Source organism: Zonotrichia leucophrys, chromosome 4, assembly GCF_028769735.1.
Source record: "Zonotrichia leucophrys gambelii isolate GWCS_2022_RI chromosome 4, RI_Zleu_2.0, whole genome shotgun sequence".
In the NCBI taxonomy this organism is placed as follows: Eukaryota; Metazoa; Chordata; class Aves; order Passeriformes; family Passerellidae; genus Zonotrichia; species Zonotrichia leucophrys.
This window is the reverse complement of record NC_088173.1, coordinates 64122789-64139156: the sequence shown is the minus strand read 5'-3', so window position 1 is coordinate 64139156 and position 16368 is coordinate 64122789. Positions and strand designations below refer to the sequence as shown.

At 46.9% G+C, this 16368-nt stretch overlaps 1 protein-coding gene across 1 annotated transcript in view; it reads right to left on the bottom strand.

The window, feature by feature from the left end:
- Window positions 1-976: 976 nt before the first annotated feature.
- The window catches only part of ATRN (attractin), a 150330-nt gene continuing 134938 nt past the window's right edge, over window positions 977-16368 (bottom strand). The window contains exons 28-29 of the mRNA XM_064711922.1: window positions 7801-7915; window positions 977-6385 (exon numbers count right to left, since the gene is read on the bottom strand). Of these exons, the coding sequence (XP_064567992.1) occupies window positions 6261-6385; window positions 7801-7915 (240 nt within the window). The 3' untranslated portion in view covers window positions 977-6260. The remainder of the gene's footprint in view (window positions 6386-7800; window positions 7916-16368) is intronic.

The following is a 16368-nucleotide window of genomic DNA, read 5'->3' as shown; positions in this document are numbered from 1 at the left end:
TAGAACTTACCACCTATAGAGTACACAGAGTCCTTCCACTCAGTCCTTGAGAGAGTAACCACAAAATCGATGTCCCAACTATGGGGAAAAGCCCCACAAATTTCTAGGGAATGTGCAGAAGACTTTTGCTTTGTGAAAGTCTGGTGCAGCTTTTGTAGTTTGTAGAGTGTCAGTCAAAAATTCCAGCTGATCTTTCCACAGCAAGATGTTTATTGTCACTAATAGTGTCACTTCCCCAGTGCCTGAATAACCATGAGACAGGCAGTCTTTAGTACTAGAGTTATTTCACCAAACTGCAAGATTTTGTGAAGGGCAGGAGCCTTGCAGCAGCCAACAAACCACAGGTAAGTCCCTGTGGTGGGAGATGTCCTGATGCACAGGGGTGGGAGAGGAGCAGCCACCTCTGCCTCCCTCTCCAGCTGTTGTGTGTGTCTGGAACAGCAGCTGGTGCCAACACTTGATAAATCATCAGCAAAACTGTGATACAGTTTCCATGGGGGAGAGCTTTTCCTACCTGGATTTAAACAAAAAATTTACTGGACAAAAATTATTAGTGAGAGTAGGAAGGGAAGGGGCTGAGATTTTATGTCTGTGGGGGTTATGTCAGGAGGGGCAGCTCTGATTTCTGCTCTCTGTGACAGGGACAGGGAACGCCTGGAGCAGGGTCAGGCTGGAGGTCAGGAAAGGTTCTTCCCCCCGAGGAGCACCTGGGGGAAAGTGAACCTGAGGGTAGAAATGGAACCTATTTAATGACTGTCTCTGTCTTTAAAATCTACAGATTTAACTCTTTGAATTACATCCATCCATCCCCCATCCAGAGGACATGTCCCTCCTTTCTCCTCCCAAATCCAGCACCTGCCAGGAGCCCACTGACACCGCCCTAGCAGAACAGAAACTCACCTTCACCTCAGCCAGAAGCCTTCAAAACACTTTGAATTATCCCCCCGCCCCCTTAAGAAAATAAATAAGAGGGAAATTTTAACCAGATCATCTACTTTTTATTTCAGAGGAAAGATTTGCATTATTTACCTTTATTTATATACATGTACTTCACATTTGTATTTAAAATGCACAGACCTCCCAAGAATTTTCTCGTTCCGGCTTTAAATTAGCTGTTATTTTACAATACAAAAAATTATACCAAAAAACTGCAATCCTAAATGTGTGTATGTATAACACCCACAACCCCAGCAATGAAATAGTTTACAATACTTGCTCCTATTTACATATGAATGCAATAAATGCTAAATTATACATATTAACAAACTAAGCTCAAGTCTGAACACAGATAAGAATCATAAATAATTACAGAACAAAGAGGGAAAAAAATCCAGAATACAATTAATTCAAGGATCTTAGTTTAAAGAACATTTATTGTGCACAAATTTCAGAGTAATATAAAACTCTTTTTTTTCTTTTTTTTTCTTTTTTTTTTTTAATGGACTGACATGTGATACACTCTGCGACAATTGTTACTTTTCTCTTTTTTCCTACTGGTGAGGTTTGTGGAATCAATACTAAATGGAGAGGAAATGTCTAAAGAATTCTAGTACCTGGAAGACGCACACAAATCGTTTGTGTGAACAAAGAAACAGACTGAACAAAACCTGCCCTGATGCAGAGAAAATCAGCAGATACACATACTGTAGTAGTCCTGGCATGGAAACTCAGCTTGTTTCAGCAGCTACCAACAGAAAAAGCAGGAATTTGTCTAAAATTGCAAAGAACACACCCAAAACTGAGGCACACACCCCGAGCCATCCCTTCCCTCCTGTCCCAGCCCAGCCCAGCCCTGTCCCCTGTCCTGCAGCTCCAGGGGCTCTGCCAGGGCAGCCCCTTCTCCTCCCCTGGGTGTTCCCAGATGGAGAAACCCGGGAGGGGCTCAGGGGCTGCCCTGGGCACGCAGAGCCTGCTGGCTGCTGTCTCACACAGAGCTTAATATCAATAAATCCCAGGTAATATCAATAAATCCCAGTAATTATCAATAAATCCCAGGTAATATCAATAAATCCCAGCAATTATCAATAAATCCCAGCTTCCCGTGGGAAGGGGCTGAGGGCTCTGGATGCAGCTGGTGCCTGGAGAAGGAAAAGCAGCTGGAACAGCTGGAGCAGCAAAGGACGGGGGCAGCCCAGCCCATGGCACTGGAGCCCCAGGGGTATGGAAAAGGCCCCAGGTTTGGTTTCAGGCCCAAAGGCTCCTTTCAGCTCCTGCAGGGCCTGCAGGCTGAGTGCCGTTTGCAGCACCCCACAAAGCCCAGCAGGCTGAGTGCCATTTACAGCACCCCACAAACCCCAGCAGGCTGAGTGCCATTTACAGCACCCCACAAACCCCAGCAGGCTCAGTGCCATTTACAGCGCCCCACAAACCCCAGCAGGCTCAGTGCCATTTGCAGCGCCCCACAAACCCCAGCAGGGCCTGGGCACCTTGGGCACGTTCCTGCACAGAGCTGGAGCTCCTGGGCACCCTCCAAGGAGGACACAAAGCATCCTCAGGAGGGTGGATCTGCCAGCAGAGGCTGTCCATGGTTCCACACTACTGAATTTTGGACATTACATGCCATGGCTTGATGTTCATCACAGGCATTTCCCACCATAAATAGCTTTATTTTGGTAATTTCACTACAGTGCGTTTTAAGCCCAGGGAAAGTGATAGTAACAACTGAAAAGTTGTGTCTCATAAATATTCTTGTATCCAAAATATTGAGCCAGAGAGTTGCAAGGTCATGCTACACCTGCCCAGAGAAAATTCTGGGCTAAAACTCATGGAAAATGGTGAATTTTAAAAAAAGGGTGTTATTTGGAGATCCACTGGCACCATTGTTTTCTCAAAGAAAAGGGCCCCAACAGTTCTGAAATTTCATTTCTAATTTTTTTAGAGGCTCCTCTCAGAGAATGAAAATCTTCTGAGGGTTGAGATGTCAAATGCTGAATTTCAGCCAGTCATAAACACCTGAAAATAGTGATTTTGAATGGAAACACTGTCACAATTTTAGTAACAAAGGCCTTAAACTACTGATTTAATCCTCCATGTAGTGACCACTTCAAGGACCTTTATTACTTGTATCCAAATGTTGCTTTTCCCCCTTTCAAATGGAAAAACCATTATTTAACTTGGTTTCTACATTTAAGTGAAATACATTTGAACACACAAAAGTCAAGTTACACATCCCTGCTTTGCAAGATATCACGATATAATCTGGTGTTTAAAGCTCTGGAAAGTTATCTACTACTGATCAGATGAAGGAGTTATTAAGACAAAACTCATACATAATTTAAAATCATCAAAAATACATTCAATATTTTTTCTGGTTTATATACACTTTAAATCTCTCCATGTTCTGCACGTTACTGTAGAGTTTATGTACAAGTGCAAAATCTGTGTGCCATTTGTCATTTATTTACAGATTCTCCCATGAAATAAGGTTGTTCTTTCTCCCCCACCTCTCCTCCAAATGAAATAAACCCAAAATTCCTTCACTTTTGATACTGGCCTGGTGATAAACTGCCAGCAATTCCTCCTTCCCCGAGCCTTTCCCATGTTTTTCCCTGTTTACCTCTAAGCTGGGATGAAACTGCAGCAGAGCTATGTATGAGAATTCTCTTCTCCCTCATCAGGATGTTGATCAGATGCAGGGTAGAGCTACATCCTAAAGGAATCAGGTCCTTTTAGTTATGTAAGTAACTCTTGTTGCTCTATTCACATTTTTTGGTTCTGATACACCTTGACTTTGATCGTTTTTGCTCATTTTTTCAGTATCTGACACCTCATTTTGGCCACACTCCTGGCACACTGCAGGCTTTGCAGACGACACAGCCCAGCTCTCCAGGAGTGAGAAAACGTCCCAAACTCTGTATTTATGTCTTTTTATTAATGTAAAAATCTGTCACCCCTCCAGGCCTACAGTCCTGAAAGCTGTTTGTGATCAGGAAAACCCAACAACTTTAAGCACCTGCCCAAGAGCTGTCCTGAAGTGGGAAACCCAAGCACTGGGGCTTTCACAATCTGGGCTGGCAGCTCTCCTCCCAAAAACAGCAAGAAGAAATCTGCAAACATCAGGATGTGCATCGTGGCTGAAAATACACAGTAACAGGGGAGGGATTTTAGTCCAGTCTTATTTCTCCAGTTCAGATTAACCCTATCACTGAGCAAGTCAGAAAATATTATCAGGAGATGAATCTGTCTGAGGTAATCCGTGCATCAGGTAAAACTTAAACTGCCTAAATCCCTTCATTCTAAGACAAATCTCAACCCTTTTCTGATCATAATTCCTTCTTCCCAAAGAGCACTGAAACTTCTAGTTTAGAAACAGATGCATCTACATATATTTTTATATATAATGCATTTTTCCCAATATTTTTCTGCAGTCCCAATATTTTTTCGCAGTCCCATTGCACTTGTTGAATGACACATTAAATCAGAATTATCATCCACCACAGTCCTTAAGCCATCAGGCTGTTCCCATCACCACTGTCTGGACACACACAGCAATTCACCTCTTTATTGCAATGCTGCCAGGCTCCAAAGAGCTTCTTCAAAATACATGGTTAGAAAGAAAACACCCCAGAAATGAATGGCTGACACGTGACTGATCACCAGAACACGCACAAAACAGGAGCAGTTATTTGGGTTTCAGTTTGGAAAGGTGCTGCCTGGCCAGACCCAAGAGCACTTCCCTTCATGTGTCACTTCTCCATTATTGAATATCAGATGTCCTCCACAGCAGCCCAGTGACCTGGGTGACCCACGATGACTGATGGAGCCATAATCACAGCCCTCATTTGGAGCCTTCACTGACACCTTCCCACCACTGCAGCCCCCCCAGGCCCTGTGCCACATTCCAGGGACACACTGGACACCACCACACACAGACGGGTGCCTCAGTCCAGCCTGGAGCCTCAAACCACAATCCCAGCTTGGCAGAGCAGTTCAGATGGTTTGATGCACCCCTAAAAAACAAACCTTCTCTTTGCTGTTTGCAAGTCTCATCCTTTCACCAACCAGCGACTTCTTCAACCTCTAACAGAGCTCAAGCCACACAGGAAATACCAGGATCTCATCACGGAGAACTCAAACCTGTGGCAAAACAAAGCTGCTCTGCTTGATCTTTATTTGAAGTTCTTTTTTAACTTCATCCTCAAGTGCCCTAGCACCTGGAGCGTTGCTTTTTACACCCTGTAAGAAGATGGAGCAAACCACAACCACTGGGGAGCAATGCCTCCAAGCTCAGCTCTCATCCAGAGGATGGCAGGAGGGAAGGGGGAGGAAAGAGGCCAAAATCAGAAAAATGTGATGTGTCTGACCTGGAACACAGACTGCTTCTATGAAAATGCTGGTGAAACCGGGAGTTTTCTTATGGGATACTGAAACTCTACGTGCCTTGCAGGTATTTGCACCTGGGTGAGTATTTGGTTGGTCAGGAAAATGCGATTTTCCTCTGACTGCATGGGACAGAGGACACAGAGTGCCTTGGGTGACTCTAGATGTGAGTATACATACCTTCAAAGGAATTTAGTTATGTTAAAAAGCAGCGTGTGTAGCAGTCTCCTCACTCCCTAGATCTGTTCACGTCTAGGCACTTGTGTGTGGTGTACTCCAAGCAGGTTAAGACTATGTAAACACTGAGTCTTTCCAAAGCAACATCCAACTTTCCAGTTATTTCATATGGTCTGAGCAACATCAACCTTTAAACCATCCCAGCTTTTGCATTCCTGGACCATGATGACTATAAAAAGGCTGTGCCTGGAAGAGAGTTCCACTGAAATAATGAGGGAACAATTAAATATTAAATGAAAACAAAGAATGAAGATGCTTTGAAGATTAATAGTAGTGTTTATGTGTTGAGAGCTGACACCTGTAAACACTGGATCTTTTTCTTTTTGTACAGTTTGATAAATACATGAACTACAAAGCACTTTCCATGTAGAAACCTGAGTGTCATTCATTGGACTACTGTTGTATTTACACTGACCAGGAGTGGCGGCGCTGGACCTCACCGCACCTGCAACGAAACCATTCTGCTTTAAACTTGAAGAAAACAAAGGAGCAATCTGAAGCCATGTGTCAGTAAAACTTAAGTGGAGCAGTTGTCAAATAAAGCCAACTAGCACGTAGATGAGAGAAAAAAACTGGGTTCAAGGAAGTTGTGGTTTTTTCCGGGTGCTTCTAGTCTCTTGGGACACGACTTGGAAATCTTCCTCCTCCTTGGTATTACTTTTCCATTGTGTTTAAAACCCTAGACAGTTTCTGATGTCCATGCATCAAATACAGGTTCCTGGCTGTGCAGGGGGCTGCTGCTTCCGATTCCGGACGGCGCCCGACTTCTCTTTGTAGGCAATTGGCATCTGTTGTGAAATGTCCACCAGAGCGCTGGCCACGGCGAGACCTGGCAAAGAACAAACATCACACAACAGCCACAGCAACAAACCTGCAGAAAGAGCTCAGAAAACCCCTCCAGGCCACAAAGGGTGTAGAATTTTTTAATAAACTAGAAAAGTGTTGTGGCCCAAGAATGAAACTCCAGCCAATATTCTGAAAGGAGCTGAAATACTGCATGTTTAATTAGAAGCAACAGCGGGAGGAAAAGAAGCAATAAGGGTGGGTATTAGTGGATGTAAAACTCTAAATGTGGAAGCCTCAATCCTTAACATTGAAGGTGTCTTTCCCTGCATCCGTAGATGGACTACAATAAACCTGAAACAAAAGTGGACCGAGGTTTCACTGCCCTTCCCGTGGATACATCACCTCTGCAACCTCCTCATGGCAGATCAGGGAGTCATGGAATGGTTTGGGTTCAAAGGCAGCCTAAAGCCCATCCAGTTCCACCCCCTGCCATGGGCAGGGACACCTCCCACTATCCCAGGGTGCTCCAAGCCCTGTCCAGCCTGGCCTGGAAGATTCTAGAGATGGGGCAGCCACAGCTGCTCTGGGTGCCCTGTACAGGGCCTCGCTGCTCTATTCACAGACAAACCACATCTGGGACTTGGCTCAATCCAGCTCAACACCAAACCATCCAATTCAAACCCTGCTAACTCTTTTTCCAAAGCCTTTGCTTTGCCAAGGTCACTGGGGAACCCCAGTTAAATCTCACACTGCCCAGGAGATGATGACCCAGTGCCCTGGCAGCAGGTTTGGGTCTGAAGGGGTTGAGAACAAAAGGGGGAAAAGCTCTTTGTCCAGAGCTCCTAAGAGGAGAGCAGAGATGCTCTGAAAGGACTTGTAGTGACAGGACAAGGGGGAATGGTTTCAGACTGACAGCGGACAGGGTTAGATGGGATATTCTTCCCTGTGAGGTGGGGGAGGCCCTGGCACAAGTTGCTCTGTGGCTGCTCTGTGGTTTGCAGCCACCTGGGATAGAGGAAGGTGTCCCTGCCCATGGCAGGCGGTAGAACTGGATGATCTTCAAGGTCCCTTCAAACTCAAATCTTTCCATGATTCTGTGAGTTGATGTTCCCCTGCAAATGGAGCTGGGAACTAAATTGGATAGGCCAAGTGACAAGTTACCTTCACAGGTAACTACTGCAAACATGGCTGTACCTGATCCCTCTTTCCCCCACCCAGATGTTAATTAAAGCATAGTCCAATATCATATGTTCATCCATTAATTGACCTTAGTAATTAACTCAGAACTCATGTTGGAAGCCAGCAGGGCCCAGACCAGGGAGCCTAAAAAGCCTCGAGCACATCCCAAGCTGAACTGTGGCTACAGCAGCTTCTGTGGGACCAGGAAAGATGAACTGTAAGGCTGGGGAAGGAGTCCAGAGTTAATGCCAAGCCACCAGAGACAACAGCAATGCTCACCTGACTGTCCTGGTGGAGGAATACCCCCGAGCCCTCGAGGCAGCCTCACGAAGACGGAGAGAACGGCTGCTTTGTTCCCAAAGCAGGGCTCCAGCGCGATGGGCTTTGGTACAGTCTGCAGCAGGGGAAACAGCGGGGGAAAACAAATGTTAAACAGCATGTTCCACCCTCCCTCCTCCCCCAGCATCACTCCTCCAGCTCCTACAAGCCCCAGGGCATGAACCACCATGAACCACACTGCTGTGCTGGGCAGATTTCCAGCACACAGCCAGCAAAGCTAAAACCACTGTCAGCAACAATCAAAACACGAGTCATCACAAGAAAACACATTCACTTAATAAAAATCAGGCTATTAAAAAGTCAAGCACTACACAAGGCTTATATTTCTCCCTAAATTCAATAACAAAGGAGCAGCTTATGTAATCAACAGGACTGAGGGTTTGTTCCATCGACCCCATCAGCCTGTCACTGATATCAGCATGCACCACCACGGCCACTCGATACTCCAAATTCTATTTCCACAATTTAAGTCCATATACCCCCTCAACAGCACTCTGTGCATTAACACAGTAAAGAACATTTTCCCAAGAACAAAAATAAGTGTTCAAGGCCCGGCTGGATGGAGCTTGAAGCAACCTGGTCTAGTGGAAGGTGTCCTTGTCCAAGGCAGGGGGAATTAGATGGGCTTTAAGGGCCCCTTCCATCTGTGATTCTACTGTATAATAGACAGTCAGCTTTCTCCCTGGAGGAGCAGAAGACTGGATCCCTTGCTGACCCTCAGTGTCTGTGACCATCTCCCACTGCACTCTTGTGAAGATTTTACCTGAATGATCAACAGCCAGCTTAAGTATGTCATTAGAAAGCCAAAATACAACAGCCCAGCCCAGAAACTAAAGTATGTTCTCAGCTGGGCCCCAACCCCACACACAGGTACGCAGGATCAGTGCTACTGTGGGCTGCAATAACAGTCAGATTAGGATGCAAGTGTTCACCAATGAGTACAGGTTCAGGAGAGTTTCTTCTTGTGTTCCACAACAGCTAAAAAAGCTGAGAAACACTATTTTACCCAATACACTCAGTGCTTTCTGTTTTCTTGTTTAGTATGGACAAATTCCACTCGGCTGTTAATGAAATAATTAGTTCTTTTTCCAACAGGCATCAAACTACATCATAGTACTCAAATATTCAACAGAAACTCAATGCAATGCAAGCCATGAAAAAGCCTGAACAGGAGTCAAACATGCTGTTAAATTACTGCTGCTCAATTAAAAAGACAAAAGGAGACAACAGCAAGCAAAATGAAACTTACAACTTTCCATATCTCCCATTTACTGCAACGATCGCAGCAGTGTTTGCTGGTCTGTGCCAGGCAGATAAATACATGCTGCACAGGCTGGATGATGGAAGCTGCTGCCTGCCTGGTTTATGACAGCAGGATTCCTCACCTCCCCACCCCCAACACAGGGACCCAACTCAGAGTAAAGCTTTTCCCAGAATGAAACAAGCACACCCTGGTGCTGGAACCCAGAGACTCAACTGCCAGAGGCAATGGAGGGAGCTTGGAGAAGGAACTGCAGGAATAGAGCCCACAGACTTCCGCCTTATGGGGGGAGGAAGAATCCAGCACAAATCTGACTTTCTTTTGGACAGACTCAAGTATTTTACTTATTCTACTGTTAATGAAACAGTTCTGCTGAATTCCAGAGCTTGGAGGATGGCACTGGGGTTACAGAGAGCTCTTGTGCTCACCCTCAGCACTGAGCAGAATGGGCAGCAAGGACCACACAGAGAAGTGATGGAGGGAAGACAGTGAAGGAGCAACTGAATAATAGACTGTATTTTTTAATACTTTTTAATGTATTTGTTTTCAATGGATTAATGGCCATGGAGCTGCTGCAGGGCTGGAGCCCCTCTGCTCTGGAGCCAGGCTGGCAGAGCTGGGAATGTTCCCCTGGAGAAGGGAAGGCTCCAGGCAGAGCTCAGAGCCCCTGGCAGGGCCTGGAGGGGCTCCAGGAGAGCTGCACAGGGACTGGGGACAAGGCCTGCAGGGACAGGAGCCAGGGAATGGTTCCCACTGGGAAAGGGGAGATTGGGCTGGGATCTTGGCAGGGAATTGCTGGCTGGGAGGGTGGGCAGGGGCTGGGCTGGAATTCCCAGATTTGCTGTGGCTGCCCCTGGATCCCTGGCAGTGCCCAAGGCCAGGTTGGACACTGGGGCTGGGAGCAGCCTGGGACAGTGGCAGGTGTTCCTGCCCATGGCAGACCATGGATGGAAAGGTGACCCTCCCAACCTATGAGGATGCTCAGCAACACATTCATCATCCTCCAGCCAACCTGCAGAAACAGGAGGCTGGAAAATCCATCTCAGGGGTCACCAAATCCAGCCCTCCACTAACACAGGCAATAGCACATAAAAGCACCATTCTCTGCTTTAGGAGCAGTTACACTTTCAGCCTGTGCCATCACCTCTGGGAGACCTTTCCAGATCCCCTGGTCTGGATCTCACCACTCTGCCACCAGAAACTTTCTTTTAACCTCAAATCGTTCACACTTCAATTTATTAATCTGCCTCACGTTCTTCTGTGCCTTAACCCTCTCCCTGGGCTTTACCCTGCTGTACAGCTCAGCTCTCTTTTGGATCTCAGCCCTCTTTTGGATCAACTGGAAGAGCAACACTCTGAATTCCTTCCCTGAACACAAGCACTGCCTCCTCCAGTTCTCCAAGTGCCCCTCTCTGCTCCTCGTTTTCGACCACCTGAGAGGCATTTCAGGCTCTGACAGTGCCTCTGTGTGGTACCCAAATCACCCTGAGTCTCCTGCACGTCATAAAATAGAAAGAAACAGAAACTGTTCATTATATAGCTCTCAGTCACAGAGCTGAAGGGACTTGGACAGGAATTTAGCTCATCTCTCAGCCCCAGGCAAGACCCTCTCTCCTCCTCTGCCCTTTCCAACTAATGAACCCTGAGTGTGCAGCAGAAACTCTCATTATGCGTCCCTGTGGGCACAATCTTCCCTTTCCATGGAATTTTTATTTTGGTCCTCAAGGTCACACATCTTGCTCCTCTTTGCTCTCCTGGTTCCACAGCACAGAGAGCTGGGAAGGAAGGAGAGTCTCCTTCCTTCCATTGTCAACCTGCCCAGAAAACCATCAGAATCATGGAATCTTTGGGTTGAGAATGACCTTAAAGTTCATCTCATACCCTGCAGGGAGCAAGGACACCTCCCACTGTCCCAGGCTGCTCCAGCCCCAGTGTCCAACCTGGCCTTGGGCACTGCCAGGGATCCAGGGGCAGCCCCAGCTGCTCTGGGCACCCTGTGCCAGGGCCTGCCCACCCTCACAGGGAACAATTCCCAATTCCCAAGGTCCCATCCAGCCCTGCCCTCTGGCAGTGGGAGCCATTCCCTGGCTCCTGTCCCTCCAGGCCCTTGTAAAATCTCTCTCCATCTTTCCTGGTGGGCCCTTCAGGTACTGAAAGGCTACAATTAGGTCAACCCAAAACCTTTTTATTTTTCAGGCTGAACAATCCCAAAAAAGATGAGGGTTGGTAAAATATTGTTAATATTTCCCTGCGTGGGGATCCTTACTTCTCTCAACCATGCACAGCAAGGATAATGATGCACCCAAAATCTGTCAAGCAGTTGCAAACTAATTTGGAAGGAATTAAGCACAACATCACTTTGCTGCAGCTAAGCTCCATCTTAAAACTAAAAGGGGAAAAATGGCCTATTGTCCATCAATCCAGCTTTTCCTGAGACAAGCTGCAGTTAATAACAACAAAAACTTGCCTAAAGAATCAAGTCCTGCACATTTATTTTTGACAGCCCCCGTTCAGGCACCTGTTTTCTGAACTGTGACTCATTGTGCATCTCTGAGTGCTGCTCACGGCCAGAGACAGAGCAGGGAGGGAATGACTCAGAGCAGTGAGGGATGAGGAATGTGGAATTTGAGCAGGGAGGTCAGGAGTGAGTTGAGTGACAGAATGAGGAATTTGGAATTTGAGCAGGGAGGTCAGGAGTGAAGGACACGCTGCACCCTCTGCAATCAGTGCTGGAGCCAGGGACCAGCTTCTGCACTCAGGGAGGAAAATGTGACATTTCAACCAGAAGCTTCACTGTGACCTGGACTGGAGACCTCACCAGCACCAGCCCTGCCCTGCCTGTCACCCGATGTGACCTAGGTAGGCGTCACCAGGACACTGAGGGTCTAAGGAGCAGCTGGCTGGCTTCATCAAGTGCAATTTTGGTGGGGAGACCTCAAGAGCTCAGGTCTCCTTTCTTTGCCCACTCAAGTAGTTTCTGAGCACTCTTATCAGAGATTATGGAATCCTCTGAGTTGAATGGGACCCACAGGCATCAACCAGCCCAGCCCCTGTCCCTGCTCAGACACCCCAAAATCCCACCTGGGCAACCCTGGAGCTCTGTCCAAAGGCTCCTGGAGCTCTGGCAGCCTCAGGGCCGTGCCCATTCCCTGGGGAGCCTGGGCAGTGCCAGCACCATCTGGGGATGAACCTTTCCTATCTCCACCTAAACCTCTCCTGACAGAGCTCCATAGCCTCTTTTATTGCAGATCCAAGCCGCCATTCTCCTGCAAGATTTTGAGTGAACATGGAAAGCAGAGATCAGATGTGAGAGATGGCTCTTAAGGGTAAACTTTAAAAAGGTACATAAAATAGGTGTATTTCCAAATTTTGTAACAACCTCTATCAGATGCTTAAAACCTGCCTCTACCAGCAGCTTCCATTCAGAGGTTTTGATAAACTCATTGTTGAATTATAGAAGTGATTCTTTTTTACTGAAGGCTTAATGGCACAATGAAGTAGACATTATTCAAATCTATTCAAATAAGGTGCATCTCTCAGACACTCAGCACCAGAGGACTGCTTTGAGAGGTGCCTGAACAGCAGAGTCCCATGGTGGGAGCAGATACAGAGGGGAGAACAAAGCCCTGGAGCTCGAGTGGGTGGGCAAAGCCCACAGTCAATGGCCATGGACAGAGCTGAGCTGGCTGAGCCAGCAGGCCCTGCCCTGAGGCACCTCTGGTCCTCAAAGAAAAACGGACAGCTGTGCCTCCAGCACATTGGAGAGACAAATTCATGGAGCTGATCACAGAAACATGGAGTGCTTTGAGTTAGAAGGGACCTTAAAACTCATCTTAAAGCCATGGGCAGAGACACTTCCCAATGTCCCAGGTGCTCCCAGCCCCAGTGTCCAACCTGGCCTTGGGCACTGCCCAAGGGATCCAGGGGCAGCCCCAGCCCACCCTCACAGGGAACAATTCCCAATTCCCAAGGTCCCATCCAGCCCTGCCCTCTGGCAGTGGGAGCCATTCCCTGGCTCCTGTCCCTCCATCCCTTGTCCCCAGTCCCTCTCCAGCTCTCCTGGAGGCCCTCCAGGCCCTGCCAGGGGCTCTGAGCTGTGCCTGGAGCCTTCCCTCCTCCAGGGGAACATTCCCAGCTCTGCCAGCCTGGCTCCAGAGCAGAGGGGCTCCAGCCCTGCAGCAGCTCCGGGGCCTCCTCTGGGCTCTCTGCAGCAGCTCCACGTCCTCCTGCTGTTGGCCCCAGGGCTGGGGCAGCTCTGCAGGTGGGCTCTCATCTGAGGGAGGGGCACAGAGACAGAGTCCCCCCTCTCCTGCACTGAATCACCTGAACCCTTCCCTGCAAGGAGCTTTCCATGCTCCTCTGCAGCAAAGCAGCAATCAATGGACATGATGGGAAAAACCCCCAAGAACTGCAAGAAAGAGATGTCAAATATTAGTAGAAAGCCAGTGAAGCACTGCTGGCCTGGAAGCTGTGGGCAGCCCTGTCAGGGGAACAGGCAGCTCGTGGTGCTTAAGGGTGGTGACACAGCCCCGTGTTCCCAGAGGCAGCAATAGCTGCTCTCAGCTGCTTTCCACAGATGATTATATTGGCCCAAACCAGCACTAAAAGCCAAGCAATTCCAGTTGTTTCTGAGTTTTGATGTGCATTTAGCATGCATAAAGAGTAAACCATTATAGACATTAAAAGCAGTAAGAGACAGATTAGGTGATTTCATTAGTCCAGCTTCTCCAGCAGGATTCTCCACATGAACAGGGCCTTTCCCAGGAATTTGTCTGGGCTATTTCTAGGGGACCCAGATGTGGAATACACCACCTGTTCCCTTGGGAGTCAATTTCACAGCCAAATACTTTCCCCAAGTAGGTTGAATTGTGTGATGCTCAACCTAAACACTTTTATTTCATCTCATTATTTCTATTTATGCTGCTTGTACTTGACAAATTCAAAAAGTTAATAATGTGTCACATAAAACTAATGGCCAGAACAATAAATATTCTGTATAATTTCACAAACCCAGCATCAGTTTTATTTAGGTTCTGTGATATACTGCCAGCACACTGCATTTCAAGATGTATTAAAAAAATAACACGGACAATTTTTTTTCCTTAACAAGAAAACATGTTTCTGTGGTTTGATCAAATAAGTCTTACATGGTTTTCAATTTCCAGGAAGGAAATTAAAATAAAGGAAAAATCTTATGGTGGTGGATGAGAAAAGGAACATTACCCAAACAGTTCAGTTTTATTACTTGATTCCACTTGTTCAGGTGATTTCACTCTTCAGAAAAAGGGTCAAATTCCATTTGCAAGTTTTTAAATTGTGCCATTAAAATCTGAGTGAACATTTGCAAAACAAGTTACAAGCAATTTCCTATTAAAACAGATTATTAAGCTTTTAAAATTATATTCTCAGGGTAGTATGTGTGTCCTGCAAGATAGAGATGAATGAACTTCTAGCAATAATTCACAGTAAATTAGTCTAGATTAAAAATTTACATTTTACCTTGTCCCTGATAGCTACCTTGGAATTTTAGAGGGGCTGGGGAATGACCTGATTTGCTCCTAGAACTGGGTTGGTGCATGAGAGAAACTAACAAAAATCAAAGCCTCAGCTGGATGTTAGCAGCCTGAAATGGGGAACACAGATCTGCGCACCCCAGATCTGCAGCCCACATGCCTCCAGCCCCACGGGGCCCCAGTCTGCTCCCCTTTATTTAACAACTGCTCTGTGCTGCCCAGGGCTCCTGCGAGTCCAGCAGCACCCAGCCACCAGCTCAGGGTGAAGGGCAGAGATTGCTGAGGTGAATTTGGATCTCCATGGCACCAGCTCAGGGTGAAGGGCAGGGATTGCTGAGGTGAATTTGGATCTCCATGGCACCAGCTCAGGGTGAAGGGCAGGGATTGCTGAGGTGAATTTGGATCTCCATGGCACCAGCTCAGGGTGAAGGGCAGGGATTGCTGAGGTGAATTTGGATCTCCGAGGCCACCAGCTCAAAGTGATGGAGAGGGATTGCTGAAGAGAATTTGGATCTCCATTGCACCAGCTCGGGGTGAAGGGATTGGTGAGGTGAATTTGGATCTCCATGGCCACCAGCTCAGGGTGAAGGAGAGGGATTGCTGAGGTGAATTTGGATCTCCATGGCACCCACTTGGGGTGAAGGAGACGGATTGGTGAGGTGAATTTGGATCTCCAAGGCAGCCCCCCTGAAATGACCAAATCTCGTGTGACAGTTTGAGCCTGGCCACTCATAGATGCCAACACTCATCCTGCTCCTTCACTTCCCAGCCACACCCCAGGGAGGGGTGGATGAGGCCATGGGGAGCAAATCTGGGGGATATGTGCATATGTATGTATTTATTTTGATTTTGCGTAGGTGAAGGGGCAGGACCTTTACAATTCTTTTCAAGCACTCAGCTGGTTTTTGCACAGGAAAACAAAGTAAAAAAACCCAACGAAATGGGACAGCTGGATGAAGATTGCAAACATAACACACAAAACAACTACTTGGCATAAATGAATGCAAATAAGTCCTTGATAATGCTGTTGAGAAGCTGCTGGTGTTATTAGTACTTCAATCAGAGAGATGCTCGTTAGAGGGGAAAAAATGAACTTAGAAAATCCTTCTCCTGTGGGAAGCTTCATGCTCCTTCCTCTCCTTCCAGCAAATACCTCCTTATCAGCTAAAATCAGAGTCCAACCTGCGGAAATGTTTATACAGTCTTCAAACCTAAAACTAGTTAAAATCACTTATCAGCCAAATGTTCCCTAAAATACAAGGCAGGCTTAACAGATATGTCTGCTGATCTCATGACAGCTCCCTTCCTAAGATCTATATTCCATATTATATCATGGGAGTAGAAAAAGTTTCCCCTAATTTTTTTTCCCTAATTTTGCAACAGAATTCAAAACAAGATACTGGGTACTTGTTTACTGGAAATAAACCTTCAAAAGGTGAAGGTTTTATCGGGTATTTTTGTTGCTGTTTTGGTAGGAGCAATCACAGCCAGCCTCTATGGAGTTCTAGGGCAGCTAATCCACTTTACACATCTCAGCTGCCCAGGGAATGCTCCCTTCCTACCCCTGGCATTCCTTCAAAGGGGATCCCACACTTTTCCATGCCCTAAAAGGGGGCCAGCATATGAGGAATAAACACCAAACAGAAAGTACAAGCTGGGCTGTCCTCCCTGTGTATTCCTTTGCCACCTCAATGCTCCAGGAGGGAGCCTAAAGAGTGGAAGTGGTTTTGCTGA